Source organism: Lampetra planeri, chromosome 4, assembly GCF_965212315.1.
Source record: "Lampetra planeri chromosome 4, kcLamPlan1.2.h2, whole genome shotgun sequence".
NCBI classification, from domain to species: Eukaryota; Metazoa; Chordata; class Hyperoartia; order Petromyzontiformes; family Petromyzontidae; genus Lampetra; species Lampetra planeri.
In genome coordinates, this window is record NC_136110.1 from 6,030,086 (window position 1) to 6,049,888 (window position 19,803).

The following is a 19,803-nucleotide window of genomic DNA, read 5'->3' on the forward strand; positions in this document are numbered from 1 at the left end:
GTTGCAGCCATTACCCATCCAAAATAAAAACTTGACTGCATGATTCAGTTATGCTGACACGATCCATGCTTGGGGAGCAGTTGTAGAGCCGTTGGCAAACTGCGCTATAAACCTCGTAACCTAAGATCGATTCCCAGCTACGGCAAACATCCCTGGCGAGTGATTTCTGAACCGGTCCTGAATCCCCTCCACTCCTTTACTAATCAACGCTGGCTAACGTGAAGTGTGGTCCCCCCCCCCCCAACCACTCTCCATGACAGAAATGGCAATGGTTGAAGCCTTTTCACAAGAGTGGATTCACAATAGCTTCAAAGTCTATTTTATTTTACACCTACACTTTTCAAAAGAGCATTTGCTTTCAAAAACATAAAAGGATGCAAATGCCTTTACAAAACAAACACACAAGGCAGACGCCAGAGAACCCTTACCTTTATTTCCATAAACTTACAAAACATTGTGTATTTCCAAATGGACCTCCCCATTCACGCGTCAGAACAAGCTGGAAAAACGTTTGACGACTTGAATTATCTAAAATTAACAAGTTGCTTGCACTTCCTGGGTGGTTTATTTGTTTCTTGATCTTTCAAATTTAGTCACGAAAGAGTGTTGTAGGTAAGAATTCACTGTTGTTTGTGCACTCACCGATGGAACGAAATCCTCCAAAGTACGTGTTTCTTCTGACTTTCACAATGTTATGCATCGCGTTGTGTATTCATCACAATTTGCGAACACACACTGAGCATTAACAGTGTTGAGGCTTGCGAGAAGTGCAAGCTTCCAGTGTTGCCAATGTTCAAAAATAATATTTTTTTTTGCCAAAATTAACTGCAAGAAAACAAACTTTCAGAAAAGGTAAAGCAAAATTTAGCTCATGAGTCGCTTGTTTTTTTTAAGTGTCAAAATTATCTAAGCAGAGAAATATGCAACTTTTTTTCCTTAAATATATTACAACATACTGGTGGAAAATGCAAGGAACGGAACTCATCTGAGGATTTCCACAACTAATCACACGCACTAAAAAAAACATACTTCAAAAGCAGCTATACATTTACCACCCCAACTTTAAGAACAGTGATACAACTCTCAAATCTAGGGAATAAACAAAACTGCAGCAGTTAGGCCAAATTGGAAATAATATACGTGTCAGCCGACTAACTCCCATAATGCAGCTCTTCTGATGGTGTGTTGAATGGATGATAAAGTACGTAGCTGAATCGGTATATTTTAAAACATGTTTTTTTACCCAAGAAAGCATTATCAATATTCAATATATTTCAGGAGGATCCAGCTAAGGTTTTTGCAGTTGGGGCGACACAGTTGCTGTTTTACCAATCAAGTAATTTCAGGTTTTTTCTCCAAATTTGTCAAATCTGTTCTGTTCGTTAATTCTGCATCACAAAAGAGTAAATAACAAAAAACTGAAAATTTTGTTTTTTTCCTTAGGAATGCCAAGTTCAGTCCACTACTCTTAACAACCAGTTGGGGATATACAGTATAGACATTTTCAAATGCAGCCCTAAAATGCCGAAGAATAAAACCACCCAGAAACAAAATACAAATATACTGTTCCAGCCACTCGCTCGTTCACACCACCAGCACAAGCATATGTAAAATAGCATTGTTGTGAACTCCGGTTACAAGGTTCGTTTCAGAAAACGTGGCACATCAAAACTGACACAGTGTAATGCATGTCACATATGCTGTAATTTGAAGTCAACAGGTTTGTGACAATATGATAATATATTCCACTTAAATTTGTTAATCCATAATCGGTACAACCAGTGCTCATTTATAAAGGTGCTGTGGCAGCATGACTAACATGTGTGTGCATAGGATGCTATTGAGTTGTCCAGAGCCCAGAATGTTCTTCCAGAAGACAAGGTTCCACAAGCCGACGTTGTCCAACATGAGTGATTGTTGTTCATAAAGTGATCAACATGCCCGATTTGGAAAAACACTGCTCCCTACTTATTTATTATCAATGCCAATGGAAGGAAAATGAACACCAAATGTTAAATTATTTATTTGACAAGTCACTTACCCACCTCTCTCTTGAAAAATAAACATGATAACAGTGTCTCTCCAAATAGGGTATTGCTACCCTTTTATAAACGTTTCTTCTGTATTACCAGCTAATGCTTTTGTATCCATGGCTTCTTGGCGAGTTGGTTTTAAATATATTATGGAAATGTCCATGTGAAGGCTGTTGAAATGACAAATGTGGAGATTGTCATTAAATGACTGTTGCACAAGTAAAAAAAAGTAGAGAATCCTAACATACAGATGCATCTGGAAGAAATTTAATTGAGGGGTGAAGGTATGCTTGCAATTACGTAGTTTAATCCTCAAAATAAAATGTCCGAGTTCAACTGTCTTGTAACCTGCACTCGAAGGGTTGATGTTCCGATAAATTATTCTCCAATTACTTAGTAGGTATGCCATAACAATGTTCATAATGACAATTTCCATTCCACTTCATGAGACCAATATGTAATGCATGTTGACCTTAACCTCGCTTGAAAATCAACATATTGATACACCAAATGCTAATAATAGTTTTAATAGGGTACTGTATATCCTACATCAATTCTGCATACAATAATACAAAAACCAATAAACAACCCAATTTGCATTGGCATTGCCTGGGAGGTATTCTGCATTGACACAGGCAACAGTACTTATTACTACCCCCACAGAGCATCTCACGATGTTCATTGATTGAGATGAGACAGCATTTTAATGGAGGCGATTTTGACCAACATACACACATTAATTAGGGGGGGAAGAAAGAAAGAAAAAAAACAATCACAATTTAACCCATCATTAAATAAAGCACAGTTACAGGGCGGTGCAGCAAAATCAAAAGTTGTGGCATCCCTACTACTGGAGGAGAGGTCGCGGGAGGGGAGAGTTGAATCAGCACCCGAACCACCCAGAGTGCATTAGGCAAGAGGCCCCTCCATCCCTATACTAACTTTTTCGCCTCAAAAAAGCTCTTGAGGTGCCTCATCTGCCAGATGCCGGTAGTAATGAGGATGAGTGTTTGGGCAATGGACCACCACAGAACGCGCTGGTTTGTGCTCTCGCTCGTCTGTCGGAAGCGCTCCTCCCGATACTGTTGAAAAGGGACAAACGCAATTTGGACAACAGTTAAAGTCAAATTACAGGACAATACATATCGGAGTTTTAACACGAGGCAAAACTTTGAAACACGCACATTTCCACACACTTTAAATGTGAAATGAAACTGTAACCTTCAAGTTCTGTATTTTTTAAATACCATAGCATTGTGGCTAGTCTATATATGTTAATCCACTGCTGGATGAGGGTCTGCCCACAATATGTTGACCGTGGAGTTGATTTGACCAAATTTCATCACGAAGGTCAGTAGCAAGGGAGCAAATATGAGGGCGCTACCGACCACCATGTAGCCCACCATCCCGTAACAACCCACTGTGCATGGTGAGGACCTATCCAAGCACTATTCAGGCCCAATCCTGTTTCGCTTCCAAAATCAGACAAGATCGGACACATTCTGAGCCATGTGATCAAAAGGAGCTAGTAGTCTACCACCCATCGTAATTCCAAGCAGTTCACACGAGTCTAAAAGGGGTACGACTATACTTAAGTTCACAATTTGTGGAAGGAATGTACAACAGTCAATTAAACATCAACGTTGATAACAGGATTTGAAATTATTTTTCCACCGACATAACGCATCGCTAAGCAGTGTAATATGTGGAAGTGAGATTCCTATTTACAATATACGCTTCTCTTCGGGAACAATTCAGATGACAGACTTGACAAGGGGGGGGGGCTATAGCTGCTGCTATCAAATAGCACATGGGGACTTTCATTTTCCAATGGGCCTTTTTAATAAGCCACACTCCCTTTTCAAAACAGACCTTGAGAGTTATAGCTCGCAATCAGCTTATCAAAACAAGGGCTGAGTAGCCCCCGCATTGGGTTACGAGATCCTGTCCGCACTTGGCAGCCCGAAGGTTTCTTTTTTACCCTGATTTTCTGCAATGCATTTCCGGCCTTGCACCGAATGATGGATTGGACTTCGTTATTCCGTTTGTGGCAGGTTTCCTTCCTTAAATGGTGTTATTTTAAACGGAAACCAATCTCCGGCGTGGGGCCTGCTACAACAAGACCTTTTGTTGTGCCAAAATGGGTTTGGTGAACAGAAGCTTGTTTGCTCAGGCACAGAGTCAATGCTCTCTCCACGCCATTATCAGTCAAGGTCACACAAACCACGTTTAAAACCTTCAGCACGTGCGGTACTTCAGCAGGACCACTGCCTATTTTAATCTAATGACGAGAAACTTCCTTATTCCTCAAGCAAACAGTGATCAATACACACACACACCTGCCATTCATAAACAACATGTTTTAAAGAGATTAATTATATGCGAACAAAGTATGGTCAATTGTTTGACAGTACTTTACGCACTGGTCGGTGAAGGCAGAGAGTATAGGAGAGTAGAATTAATTTTGCTGCACTGCCTTCTGTGACACATGAGCGAACAACACCTGTTTTTATGCAGAGTAGTCACCCATCCAGGCACTCTCCAGGCTCAACTATCTCAAGCTTTCAAGACCTGCTGAGATCAGGTGTATCTGGGTGACATCGTCACAGGCGAATATTATAGTCCTGTAAAAATATTTTCGACATTAACTACGTTTTGTCAATTCTTTCAGCTGTTCAACACCTTTATGAAATATACTGTGAGGCAATATCTTATAAATATGGAACGCATAAGTTAATGCTTTAAGCATGCAAAGGACTTGAAAATATACGGCTGAGAAGCAATACAAGTATTGAGAATATATTCCAGGACGAAGGCTCCTTATATTTCAATAAAGGATATTAATTTAATGTCAATATGGAAAGTCGACGGACAGACCATCGTCTGGTTTCAAAATGTAACGGTGATCCAAGGGGAATGTCCGGAGGGGCGGATGTTTGGGTGCAAGAGTAAATGGAGTGCAATACAAAGGAATGGTAAAGATTCCTTAAAATCTAAATCAAATGGTGTAGCCCGGGGCAACACAATGCTTATATAGGTGTCCATAATGTAATTTTCTCGATCCCAGACAAATACAAGGTTTTACGTTTCAGAATTATGAGCTTTGAAGGTCCAAGTGGTGTCGTGAACAAGAACTTGATAGCTTTACACACAATAGCATGGGCAGGAGCCTAATTTGGATACCGTAATTATGGCAATGCATATTTTGAACCTCAGATTTTTATACGCTCATAATGCATTATATAATTACATCTAAAAATCAATAAATTAGTTTAAACAAATAGTGCTTCAAATCAAAACAACGTCATTGTAATTCCAAATTATTTGCAGAAACAGCTGGAAAAAACAGCAATGTTGAGACAAAAATGCCAAGAAAAACAAATTAGAATAATTTCTACTTCTCTGACAGAGTGCAACCCTGTGCTGTTCATGTGTTGCGCGCCAAGCGCTCTCCACTGAGTTCCAAGTGACCTGACGCAAGGACAGCGCGTTCTTCACCACATTTTAACCCCTCTACTCGAACACTCACTGCCTACCGCCGCTGTACACTGTGCCATCAACTTTGGAAATTTATGAAGCACGCCATGGACAAAGTGTCCTGGGAGTGCTAAAGAAAATATTTATGACCCATGATAAAAATCAGCGAGTTTAATGGTGGCAGCGTGATGAACACCGGGAATTAACTTAATCCACAGCCTTAGAGACTGAGTGATTTGTGTATAGACGTGGAGAATGTTATGCCCATGCATATTGCGAAAATATATTATTTCAATTACAGATACTATTTCTTAATAAAAACAAGCATTTTTGACGTGGGACTGTGTTCAAAAATTACAACCATTATTTGCGTGTTGCCATTGAAGTATGAATAATTAATTACAGCCCTTACCCAATCCGCTGCTGGATTAAGGCTCTCAGGCAACTTTTGGTCATGAGCGTTGCTTGGCCATACTGGTCAGCACGGATTGGGGTGAGGGGTTGGGTGCCAAGACTAGTTCATCCACCATGTGCTCCTGATGTTAGCCACAGCCTGCCATCGAACTCAGGTTGCTGCCCAGTTCATGCTGCAGCGCGCGCAAACTACTGCCCCCCACCACTGCTTCACCCCAATAAGTGTTACCCCCCCAAGAAAAAAAAATAGTTTTCAATTAATAACATATAAATTATTCATAAAGAAAACATCAAAGTATAAAACCGCAGATTTGTGAAAATTACTTTGGCTAGTTGTAATGTATAGTAGGAATGATACTGATTGCAAACACTTCAAATAATGCTAACAACTGATGGAAACAAATCTAGGAATCACATTTACAATGGTCTATGTTGCAATGTTATTTTTTTGAAAGAAAACTTCTAGTGGGGCGAATTGGAATGTTTCAAGTAACATTAAAAAAGAAAGATGAGAACACTTTGGATGTTGTCTGCGGGGCATGGGCTTCTGCCGACACGATGCCTCACCCTTTGCTGTCTCTGAAGTAGAGTAAAATAACACACTTTGTTCACCTGAGTGTTTTCCAATCCGATTTCACAGGCATTTCAATCGGAAGCAGCACATCGCACAACAGACAACGCCCAGGCAACATACAAAACCAGACCGCGCCATTGTGCAGAAATTAAACTGAACAAATTCCTGCACAACACTGAACACCACATACAATAACAAGATTTCGATGGCAGCGTCATTTAACGATTAACTCATCTGCAGCACCAGGCAAGGCTAAAAGCCGGTTTCACACTGTAAGTGGAGGCAATTATTCCGAGTTCAAGCATTCATTTGAAAAAGGACTTCCATGCCACTAGGTCTTGGCACAAAGCATAATTACGGATCTATAGCCCATTTGTGTCACTTTAAACCAGGATAAGAGCAAGCCAATGTATTGCACATTAACAAATCTATTACATTATCACCTCCATGTGAATGGAACTGAAAAAGAAAAATTGCATAATGGACAGCTGAAAATGGATAGCCTACGACTCTGAGGACATCTTGTGTCTGTAACACAACGTTTGACCGAGACTGCACGTACACGGACATCCCCAGCGGATCAGGAAACGGATTTCTGCCAAAAAAGCAACACATGCCTGGTTGTAATATATGATAATTTTGAATTAAGCACGTGAGCCAAAAGTTGATTTATTTGTCATTTCCCTAACTCCCAACTTCATTACTCAAGAGCCTCATTATGCTGTGAGAGCACTGGCGGATGGAATCCACTGCACAGGCCTGGTTGTGCAGATTTCACAAGCAGGTGTGTTTGCACATCTGCTAACCCACAACGTGGGTGGCCCATACACAACAATGGTGTCCGTTGCAGGCCTAAACACGTCCATGGGCATTGGGCACATCCTACCTCCTGCAAAAATTCTGGAGATTCTAAGGACGTGAAATGAGAATAATGACGTATAAGTCCAAGTCACTGGCGTGCTTGGCCAAATTAGTGGGTTTTTTGATACTCTCAACCAATAAAGCAGAATTATAATTAATTGAATTGTAGAAAAATATGTCGTGTACATATTGCACAGTGCTGCATGTATGCAAATTACTGTTTTATATTGCATGTGAGAATAAAACTTAACATGTGACTGTTTTCTTGATGCAAAGAGAATTTTTTAGCTATAAAAAGTGGAAAATGCAAAAGTGTCTTGATTCCAAGTCCATTATTTGGAGAAAACTGAAGCAGCATTGTGTGCTCGACTTCATTAAAATACATTACGGGGCCCCATGCAGTAAATCACTTGTCAACCCATCACAGCAGGGCTCCCATAGTGAAGTGTTTCTTGGTTTTCTCAGCTGGGCTGCACACCACACCACTTTTTTTTACCACTGCTGGTTCTCTGTGGCCTGTGTCAAAACAAATACCAAGGAACTGGGCAAAAGTCAACTCTGGTGAAATATAAAAAAACGGTTTTGAGTGTAAATGTAAGCTTAATATCAATTAAACACTATAGCTGAAGATGACCTAAGGTTAACATTTTAGAACAAACTTAGCAGCCCCCCCCCCCCACTGTGCCACAAAATAACTTCAGATTCGTGCTTTTGTTTAAACGGAGTGAATTTTTTGTTGGCATGAAATAAGATCCACACTGTTCACAGTTTTGACAAGCTGAAGTACTTGTGACCAGGAATTGATTCTTCATATAAAAACATTTGTTAAGATACAAACAAGCAAGGGTGGAATGAAGCTTAACATTAGCATGCATGGAAGATTAATCAGACTCTCAGTTTTGTGTTCAAGATAACAAACAAATATCAACACAAGTGCAAATTTTCATCAATAGAACTATCCTCATACACAGTACATGTGCTTTAAGGTGCGGTTGCACTGTGCCAAAGTTTGACGATAAACACAATAAAGATACAACTTTACATCGCATGCAGAGGGGTCAACAAATTGCAAGGGCACAGTTAGACTGGCAAAATACAATTTGTGTGCAAATTTAAATCATATTTGCAATTATGGACAACGTATAATGGTGCTGGCCATGATTATTACTGGCGCCAATGCAAATCTCACCCGCTGATAATTCTGCTCCTTCTGGATTTGCTCCACCTGGTCCAACAGCTGCCGCACCCTGAGCTGCAGTTCTGTCAACTTGTCCTTGGCCGCAATCTCAGAGTAGTCGTTGGCGTGCTCGCCCACTTGGATATCCAGGTGTACTCTCTACAGGCAGACAACCACGTAACAGTGCAGGCAACACGACCATTAACAACAGCAACACGCAATCACACACCATTCAACTGTGATGCAAGTCGACTTCAATCAACAACCGCAGTGTTTACTTGATTAGAGATATAATTCATCACCACCTCCACTCCACTATTCAATGAATTGCCAAGATTCAAGGTCATGAATGTTTGCTCTTGTGATGTTTTCAGAACCCACAGAGGGTAATCCACAGGGGGTATTAATTTATAAAATCTGTACAGACAGCTATATTTGATTTGATACAAATAACAAAAACATATTCAATGTACAAGTTGTTACCTTTCTACAATGAATCACATACTGGATCAGATAAATTCCCCACCTTGTAGTATCTGCAAAAGTAACCTGCCAATGAACTGAAAAATGTAGCACGTTTAAAAAACATAGTCCTAGTTATTCAAATGAACTTGCATATCAATGAATATGCCTTATAATAGCAAGATATGGATTAACTCCAGCGTTTAAACATGCAGCATAAAAGAAAATGTGTTGTTACTGTGGAAGACAGATCTATATTTTTTGTGAAACTGCCACAACATAAATTACACTCCCACAAGTGCTTTAAGGTTTGTTTTCACCGAAAGACCCAAGTTATGTGCCTCCACGACTGAAGGGTGGTCTAATTAATTGCATGTCACGATGCCGAGGAAAGAAAGATCATCAATCTTGCCAACTTAAATACTGCAACAGTCTCAACCCTTCCGCATCCCTTGGCTGTGGACATTTTGACAGCCGTGGCTCATCTGGAGACCATTGTACATTTGTGTGCTTAAGCATGTTTCTTATGAAAAATATATCATTAGGCGCTGCCCTGGACATAAACATTAAAATTGCGTGATTCTTTTGGAACGTATCTACAGCTTGTCACTGTGATTTCAGTGTGCCTTATCACCAAATCGTTCATTTTTGGTTATGTATTCAATGCAGAAAACCAAATCCAAGATATACAAACAAAATTGGAATAAAAAAATGTTCCAAAAATTAATTTCAACAACTGTCAATCAAGAAATTACAAATAAGCACGCCACGTGTTTTGTTACGGCATTTTAGTATTGCAATAAGTTGAGGCTTAAACTAAAGAGACTACCAAACTAACTCGTAAAATATTTGTACAAGAAATATTTTTTGGCATAAGTTTTCATATTTGTGAAAGGAGTCTCTGTTTTATAAAGGAACAGAATTCCTTTAGTATGAAACCCCTTTTCTGCTTTTCCTCCCCACTCCATCGCACATTACCGTAAATCCCAATAGTGCAATTAAACATTTATTTTCTTTACAGCGACTTGGTCATTTCAAAATGGAGTCGGCGAGATTAACTGAGGCCAATAGCTGAACGCAAGCAGGCGGGTTTCCGGTCTGCTCCGTGCCAGCTACCAGGCAGAAAAACTCATTAAGGGATATATATGCGTTTTGTAGCACTGAAGAGTTTAACACAAACGACTATGCACCATCTGCACTAATGTCACCCAACTCTACGGCCAGAATCACTTTTAAACAATAATATATCCATCAAAATAAGTTTTTACTTCAATGGAGCTTTTGCTGAACACAAAAACAATTTATTTATTAGAAAATTAACGGTAAAAAAAACTGCCAAAATGTATATTCAAAACATAAAACACTCCAGAAATGTCCGGACGAGGCTGAAAAATTGTTTCCTTTATTATCCCATCCAGAGCAGATCTCATCTTTTTTTTTACCCATCAAGGCAAAAGGAAAATACATTTCAACGGAAAAATACATCATGCTATAAGCTCTCCGATGTGTTTTGTGGTTGCACCGCGTGTTGTTCAGCATGATGTCCGACGTTTCACTCCACGTGCTGTGAGCTTAATCATGCCGAACAACAATGTACAACCCAAAAACAAACATGAAAACCACAAAAAAACCTACGAAATCGTAAGACATCATTACTGTTTGTTATTAAATAAAATATGTTCCATGATTACTCACGAGGTGGAGACAATGTAAACATGAACTGTTTTTCCCATTTCAGGTAATATATAAGGATGTAAGTAATCATATGCTCATGCCCCACCAATGATTTACAACATTTGAAATGAAAAACACTTTCTTACACATGCGATTCCATTTAGGGTAAGAATTTATATTAATCTATGAATCAATGCATCGTAATACCTCATACGTTACAGATTGCCTAAATACAGTTTGAATTAAGTTTAACACGTAGGCTTTCGTGACCAATATCATCCATAAGAGGTTTTTGGGTTAAATCGCGTAAATATATCAATGTGTCGTTAAAACCCGCCACCACCAGACACAGCCAACTCGTAAGGGTTGTCACGCAAACAGAACATGCCAATTCGTCACTAGTACAGCACGCCGGTGTGTTGGAGAGCCAAGCCACAACATTTACAAACTGAGTAACGACGTTTCGCCAGTAATTACAACTAGCTTCATCAGGCAAAAAAAAATCTAGCTGTCACCTGATGATGCTAGTTGTAATTACTGGCGAAACGTCGTTACTCAGTTTGTAAATGTTGTGGCTTGGCTCTCCAACACACCGGTGTGCTGTGCTAGTGATGAATTGGCATGTTCTGTTTACGTGACAACCCTGACTAGTTGGCTGTGTCTGGTGGTGGCGGGTTTAACGACACATTTATATATTTACGCGATCTAACCCAAAACCCTCTATTATGGAGTTTGAATTAAGACACATGTATCGTTTTTTTTCCCTTTCATTCATTACACTATACGTATTTTATCCAAGTTGTATAGTTGTAAATGTGCTATGTAATATTTTTACATAATCTTACACCGTTATATAAATGTAATTCATGAACACAACAAGGATAGATGAAACATAAGAGCGAATGTGTACAATTTTTAAATCATGTGCGTGTATATTTGAAGCTGTTAAAAATTAGACCTCAGCAGGGAAAACGTAACAGAGTATGCCTATGACAATTTTTTAATGCAAACAACCGATTTTGGCTGATATATTTTCTTCCAAGTATTTTACATTAAATTGATTCTAAACACTAGCAAGAGCAAAGTTTTCCCGAACATAACATTCAAAACTTATTTTTTTGTAATGGTCGGCTCACACCATCTTGTGGTTTATGTTCTGATTGCATGACGAAATAGAGGGTCAGCAAAACCTGGTCACGTGGCGCCACCTCACGGTGAAAACGTGACATGAGCATCGCTACATAGATTGCCCATACTGTTACCGAGTTGGCAAGCATAAAAAGATTTTTAAAAAACTCACATTCGTTCATAACACTCCCATGATGTACTGAATGGCCAATTGCACAAAATGTCACCGATTTTATATTTTTCATTTTAAGGCAATGTTATACACAAATGTGTTGCGTCTCATCACTAGACCGTGACTTACAAAAACACTCGGGAACAATTTTGACTTAAAAACTTCCGTGACTGCAGGAATTCATATTCTATGGTTCTTTCGGTAAAGTCACGTAGATAGAGCACGACGTTTCGATCGCAACAGAAGCGGTCGCTCAGGAACAATTTCAGACGAATTCGATAACAATCATTTCGCATCAAGTTCAAAATTCAACTTGATATTAAACAACTTATATAACATTCAAAAGGAGAATGTACAAATCCTAAACATTAAAATGTTTTAGAATCTGATGTTTCCTGCTCATGGGTTGAGGACTGCAACCCTCTCTATGATCTCCCCAAATAACCACCAATTTCAAGTGATCCTGGATGCTGCTATGAGTTTCCTCCCCCAACTTCATCAAATCCCACAAATTACAAGGTCCCCCCCCTCATCGACCGAGTGCCATCTTCAAGATCCCCCCCCCCCTTAAACTCACCCTCACCTACCTCTCTTCCCCTTTCATCTCCCTCTTCTCCTCTCCACATGTTCTCAGCTCCAGCAATAAATGCCCTCTGGCAAAACCCCTAAACCGACACTCGATAAAACACTTTCTCTGATACTGCACCCACTGCCTAGAATGCTCTCCTTCTGGCCACATGTATGACCGACTCCATCAGGCTTAAGATTTTCCTGTTTTCTGCGTGTAACGGTGTCCATCTAATCAACATTTCATATTCAGTTGAAGAACTCTTCCCCCACACACTGTTTTCTGTAACATTCACCTTCGCTATAAGAAACTCCGTACTTCACTTGCCCACAATCTCACAACGTCTTCCTTATTTGCAGTACATCGAGATGCAGTGACATTCCCATGATTTATAATCTCAATTGTAATTGTTAATGTTTGCCTATGAAATAGAAAATTAAGCATAGCACAACTCAAACTGCAAAGATAATATTACGTTATTTATCATGGGACCTTTTTTGCCAGTATGAACGTCGTGATCGATTAATTTTCTGCCTACGTGACTTTACCGAAAGAACCAAAGAGTATGGATTCCTGCAGTCACGAAAGCTTCAAATCGAGAATGGATATATTATGAGAGCATGTTTTGTTTGCATGTTCACCACAAGTTCGTGTAGTTCATGCGGATTTGATTCCTTGCAAAAGGTATCTATTTGGTGTTTGAACATCTTAACACCTGTTTTATTGCCAGAAGGGGTAAAACCGATTTTTATTTTTCATTATTACCTTTTTAGTTGACAAAAGTCAAAGTGGTTTCCTGCCAAATAGTTTAGGAGGTTTGTTATATTCTATACAGAATTCTAATTGCAGGAAATGTTACATTACTATTATAGAATCAAGTATATCCATTGGACCAATGCAGTTTTATCAGTAGTGGAAGTTAATGTAGTATCTCAGTAACTTTACAAGGAAACATGCCTTAAAGATGGTTGGATGGCTCAATCCTCAGAGTGCTGACGAAGTACCGCTAAGAACCTGGGTAGGATTCTAGGGACCACTCATGATTAAACTGGTTCAAGGTGAGTGAGTTGATGTCCTCAGGCTGGTTGCCAATGAGTGCACACAAAAAAAGTTACGTAAAATTTGGTATGGCACTTAATTTAGTTAAAATTCAGGTCTGAGGATGAAAAATATTGGTTCTACTTTTGCACGGTGAACATTATTTTTAGTGGCAGAGTGGGTGGGAAAGTACTACCCCTGAATGTGTACCAGAGGTCACTTGAAGGGATTTCAGAGGTGGCTTAGTGACATCCTCCTGCATAGGCCACTATCTAACATGAAGGGTTGCACTGCTCTGTGGGCACCGCAGTGGCAAGATGCTAACTACCTCGCCTGGTATACAGATCGTGGGTTCGATTCCAACCCTGATGTCTGCTGTACATTTGGAGTCTGCATATTTTCTCCATGGTCTTATGGATTTTTCTCCGGGTGCTTCAGTTTTTCCCTCAACATTTAGAATTAACGTGCGTTCACAGTATTTGGCTGCTGTAAATTTCCACGTGATAAGCTATCATTTGTGGCCAAGACGCTTCTGAAAAAGAGCTATAGAGCTCAGTGGGCCTTACCTGGTAAAATAAAAAATATATAATAGTAAACTTCGTTTCATGACACGACCCCCAAATAAAGAAACACCACGATTACTTACCAAGCGCCCACCAGCAAAGAGGGCGATCTTGGTGGAGTTGGAGTGGAGGCAGATCTGGTGCTCCCCAGGGGTGTGGGAAGTGAACGTAAAGCGGCCCTCTGAGCTGTACTGCTTGGAGAGGATGATCTGCAAAGGGGGTGAATCCAACCATATGATCACATTACAACTGAAATAAGAGTGCAAGGAAAACATTCTTACAAAATTCATTCAGGGCATAATTATTTATTGTTTTACTTTGAATCTTGATTTGAAGCTTTCGTGACTGCCGGAATGCATACTCCTTGGTTCTTTCGGTAAAGTAACGTAGTTAGAAATAAAATAAAACAAATCACGACGTTTCGATCGCAACACAAGCGGTCGTGATTTGTTTTATTTTATTTCTAACTACGTGACTTTACCAAAAGAACCAAAGAGTATGTTTTACTTTGCTTAAGGGCCTGCTGAAAAGTGGCATATCCCTGCAATTACTTGCTCACTCCACTGCCGACAGAATGACCTCCCACAAGGGGGAGTACGAGTGAACCCCGTCAGAGGGTATTTTGGACTACAATTCCACACAAACCAGACATCTTGGAAGAGGTAGGAGTAGCCACAATTTATCCCACCATACATGACCTGCCAATCAACTGTGGTGTACCCATTCATACTGCTTGGTGAACAGGGGTAGGGGGGTTTAAGAAATGTTCCCATTGTTGCAACTGCTGTGCTGAGAGATTGAACCAGTATGACAACCATCAACCATGGCAGTATCCTCGCGAAATTCGCCACTATATTTAAAAATAAAGTCACATGACAAATAGGTTAAACAATTGCAGATATGTGGGTGGAAAAAAGTTTTAAACACAGCAGGACATGAATTATTAGGAAAGTTATGGAGGGTGGACTGAAAGCATAATTATGAAATAAAGAGGCGCATGAGAACCAGTTGGGAGTGCTTTTAAAAAGCCAAACTTCACAATGAAAAGCAACATAAAAATGTACCTGAAGACACTTTTTAATCAATGCATACTACCTGCTAATATATATCGATCATGAACGTGGACATTGACAAAGATAATGGATAGCCACGGGAGGAAATGCTACAAAAAGGATGTCCGTCCAACAGACAGAGCAACACATTTGGATCATACAGGTGCCTAGTGGATTGTTAAATCACGGGAGATGGTGATGGTTTCGGGCAGCCTTCATCTAACAGTGCATCGATCATGGCTGATGATTATCTTGTTTTCTAGTCTTTCAAAGTACCTGAAAGGTAGAGGTCGTCAATTCCATGTCTCAAGAGAAATGCAAAATCTACCGCAATTGTTAAGACTTCATCGCTCAGAATTTAGATTCCAAGCATGAGACATGAATGTGATGCAGAGGTCGCAAACGGGTTTTGATTCCTTACCCGTACCCGGCCGCACCAGGGTCGCAAACAGGTACCCGTACCCGGTCGGGTAGGGTACGGGTATCGGGTACCCGATTGCGACCTCTGGTATGAAGCCATGTTGCAGGCGCGGGTGGGTTGATTCTAAGAACTTGAATTGTGAGAAGAGACAAGACGTTGGGAAATGAGTGTACGGGTAGCCGGGTATCGGGTACCCGATTGCGACCTCTGATGTGATGACGTAGAAAATTAACTGTCAGCCACAAGGCAATTTTGTAGCCACCCATCTCTTCACAATCAAAATCTTCACCGCATCAATTTAAAATAGGGTTGTACAATATTTTAATAAAACTTAAACAAATTGCACAAGATGATGAAGTTATGTATCTTTTTTTGTTCTTCTGCAGGCATACCTTTCCATCTGGGTCCTTAACCTCCACATGCATTCCCAAACCAGGGGTGGAAGGAAGAAATTCCTGTTTGTTCTTGTCCCAAAGCTGAGTCTTGTAATTGCCTGTGAAAGGAAAGCAAAAATTAGTCCACTTACATTATAAGTATGCACAATAAAAGAAAGGTTAGCAAAACGCATTTTCAAATGTGACACTGTTTCCTCATTAATATAAATCATATATAAACCCTGCCAAAGAAACTCTACAGAGGCACATTAATTCACAGAAATATAGGACAGGAGTGCAAGAAACTACTTTTAAAAAAGACAATTGATATCTCTGAACATGCATTTTTTACCTTAGAGCTACGGTTTTATAATGTATGTCCACGTGTCATAAAAAGCAATGTGTACATGCAAATTAACGTACACACACTTCGCAATGTAAAGAGCTGCAATAGAGTTCCGTAATTTATCAGCCTCTTGCACCACAATAGTGGTTTGTATTCTGTTACACTTATCAGTGCTTCACCAAATAAGGCATCTGTACCAGCACTAAAATACAGTACTGTATAACAAGCTAAACTATAATCACCACTCATGCATACAGTACTATATAACTGTGGTAATGAATAATATCCCAATATAAAAATAAATATGAAAATATATTTGGCAATTACTCATAGAGCAAGCCATACATTCTAATACAATGTATGTCCAATGGGTTATTGAAGGTGTTAAGTTACATCCCTGACGAGCGATATTTTATGCATGGCGGTGTAATTGATTTTAACATAAAAGGTACACTGCAAGTTTTTTGTTGTAACTTACTGACCCACCCCTACTAGAGCTTCACAGCTCATCAGATTCCTCCAGTCTAAATAAAGATTCTGAGTACCATATAGACGCTAACGCCTTTTTATTCAAAAAGGGTCTCCTTTCAACTGGTATTAATACAAGTGAAACAAAAATCCGTGGGAGAATAAACATACGGAGTACACTTATTTGTCAGCTCACCGGATTTACGTTTAACCCAAAACCCAACCTCCTTTTTGTCACGTCAATAGAGGGACCTATTATATGGTGAGCAGTGTCACCACATCAGTGACACACTTAGCATAGAGTGCTATTGAACAAGGGCGTCAGTAGAAAGATATCGAATAGGAACGCTTACAGCTGCCCTCTTCAAACAGGTGTCTGCGTGAACAATGACTTCAAAATGTGGTTCAAGTCGAGCAAGATTTTGCTTAGTAATGAGCATGGGCACTCACTTGTTAAATGTACCATGTTAAGCGTCACCAGAAACTCGCAAGAATCAACATGTTAGGTTTCGCTTGCAATTACGACCACTGTTATTGACAGTTATAATTCCATATCATGGACATAGCAATGTGTTGTCCAAGAAGTTTGATATTTAAAAAAAAAACATCAATATAATTTCATGACCGATAGAACATAAATGTGCACTGCCAAAATAAAAGTATGACACACTACAAGGAGGTTAAAGGTAAATTGAACACTACTACACTCGACTCAAACTACACACGTGCATGTGTATACACAGCCCTTGGTAAATCCATCAATGGATTTGGGCCTCCCAACGCTGTGGGAGGTTACGGAACCATATTTCACCACATAGCCAAACCGCACTGGCTTAAGGCAGGTAACATTCAAGTACATCAATGTATGTTGCTGCGCTGCCCTTCACGCAAGCCTTAAGTTCATCGCCTATGACACCTGGCATGCATGGTAGTCGCCTATCCAAGCACTATCCAGGCTTAATTCGTCTGCTTAGCATTCGCGATCGGTGACCATGGGCATTATTACATGCGGCGACATCAACGTATAGTAATGGTACAATGCAGCGATGGCAGTGGCGTAGTATAAATAAAGAGTGAAACATCGTGACAGACAGGCAGGCAAGAATCCAATACATACAACTCTGTAAGGGCAACGTGTACCGGTGAAGCCGTGAACCTTACACGTCATCACTGGGTGCTTCATCAAGCTGGGTTGTAACAAACAAAGCGTCATTGCAACTTCGTACAACTTTGCCGTACGTGGCCACGTTCGGCATGAAAACACACACGCAGTAGCACTGTTTATGAAACAAATTTGGCGTATGTTTTTTGCATGAACGTAAACTTTTACATGGAAACGATATGCTTGCGTGTAATGCAGTGCAATACGTGCGGTTTCTCAAAAAAGAATGTAATGCACGGAGTTGACTGGTGGCAAGTCAGAGTTGTGTGCACGTACGAATGGAGCAATACAAACATAAAATGGTTGTTTTAGCGCGAGCAGAACTTGGTTGACACGGCGCACACACCCTCCAATTTAACACACGTCAACCTAACACATGGCCCAGGCTTCAAAACTTGGCCACGATGACCAATATAAAACTCCTAAATACCTACGACACCAAACCCGAAACACAATTCGCACAACTTTAAAGGAGATCTGACCAATAAACACAAATGCATAATCTTTCAGATGTACACATTAATGTCTGGGCTGTCCAAATGGAGATTTAAGATTCGTTCACAAGAAATTTGACTTTGTGACGTTAACACAGCGCAAAAGGGGTCCGGTCAATCATTAATTTAGAGTGGTTTGTTTGCTATTACCGTAGCTTCTAACTCGCGTGTACAGCACAGGAAACACCAACTTCGATATGGATATCAAGTACAAGGCCATTCTGGACGCGAAGTTCCGCCTTCACACTCTGGACGGACCTTCAACACTCACACGGACACCGTCAGTCAGCGCTTCAACAAAACGCCCAAAAGGAGCCAAGGGCGAAGCGACCACCGCCACGCGTCAACAAACGCGTGGCGAAGAACAGCGAGAACACCGGGCCGACCCCGCCGCACGCCTGAACCCACAGGCCGAGCCATAGCGTACCGATCGCGGTATCCCAACCGGGCGAGGTCAAGGCTTAGGCCTACACGTAGGCCGCGCGGTCTAGAAGTGAGTGCGGTGGATGACGGCGGCAATCGCGCACCTATAACCATGGTCTCGTCGGGGATCTCCTCGATGAAGCATTTCTTCTCTGTCTCGCCGATGTGGAAGTACAGCGCGGTCGACACGTCGACAACGGCCAGCAGTAAACAGAGCAAGGCGCACTTAGTCATTGTCGCCGCTTGTCGTCGTCGTCCTCGGAGCCGCCGGGAAGAGGAGGGGAAAGGGGGGGGCAGGACGGGGATAAGTGGGTGGGCGCTAGCGCACAGATGGGTGGAGCTATGCTAATAAGTAGGCGGGGTGGGTGTAGAAGGGGGAGGGGCGGAGGAGGAGCTATTCACGTTGACGTCACGGAGTAGGCGGAAGAAGTTTCTCTCTCAGCAATGAGGGTGCGACGCGAAACAGGAAACGGAAGCGGAGATGTCGGCTCGCGCGCGCGCCCACGCGCCACCAACTGCCCCCGCCCACCCCCTCACGCTCCACCAGAAGCCCCGCCCCCTTTCCCCCCCCTCCCTAATCGCTGTGCGCATGCGCGAGGGCGGCTGGTTTGCCACGTCAGTCTCGTTCAGAGGGCCACGGGAAGAGTTCCGGCAAGTAGGCGACCAACCAAGAGACGCCATTCGCCGCTCGGTCGGTGACGTCACCGAGGCGCTTGTGCCAGGCTAGGTGCACTTTGAGGCCACGTTGGCTCGCTGCTGACAGGAGGTCTCGGGGACCAGACCCAGCAGGTGCCATGAGTTGGCTGAGATGACTGCTATGGCACCAGCTGTGTCCCTCAACCACCAACCAACCCCCCCTCCAATACCAATACCCGCCATTCGCCACTCAGTGACGGTGACGTCACGACGGGTGGGGGCGGAG

General features: G+C 41.3%; 1 protein-coding gene across 1 annotated transcript; it reads right to left on the reverse strand.

Moving 5' to 3' along the window:
* Window positions 1–413: 413 nt before the first annotated feature.
* LOC144717622 (transmembrane emp24 domain-containing protein 4-like) lies at window positions 414–19,175 on the reverse strand. The gene is made up of 6 exons (XM_078593129.1): window positions 18,986–19,175; window positions 16,007–16,107; window positions 14,225–14,350; window positions 8,549–8,695; window positions 2,976–3,115; window positions 414–2,203 (listed from the first exon to the last, which is right to left on the reverse strand). The coding sequence occupies exons 1-6, from the start codon at window positions 19,113–19,115 to the stop codon at window positions 2,098–2,100; spliced, it is 750 nt and encodes a 249-aa protein (XP_078449255.1). The 5' UTR covers window positions 19,116–19,175; the 3' UTR covers window positions 414–2,097.
* Between the last annotated feature and the right edge of the window lie 628 nt (window positions 19,176–19,803).

Bases quoted from the DNA above. Each gene is read 5' to 3' on its own strand.
- LOC144717622 (XM_078593129.1), bottom strand. From the start codon at position 19,115: ATGACTAAGTGCGCCTTGCTCTGTTTACTGCTGGCCGTTGTCGACGTG. The intron at 3,116-8,548 runs GTGAGATTTGCA...CCTTTTCAACAG, and splicing joins AGGAGCAGAATTATCAGCGG to TATCGGGAGGAGCGCTTCCG. The intron at 2,204-2,975 runs GTTAGTATAGGG...TCATTTCAACAG, and splicing joins AGCTTTTTTGAGGCGAAAAA to CCTTCACATGGACATTTCCA.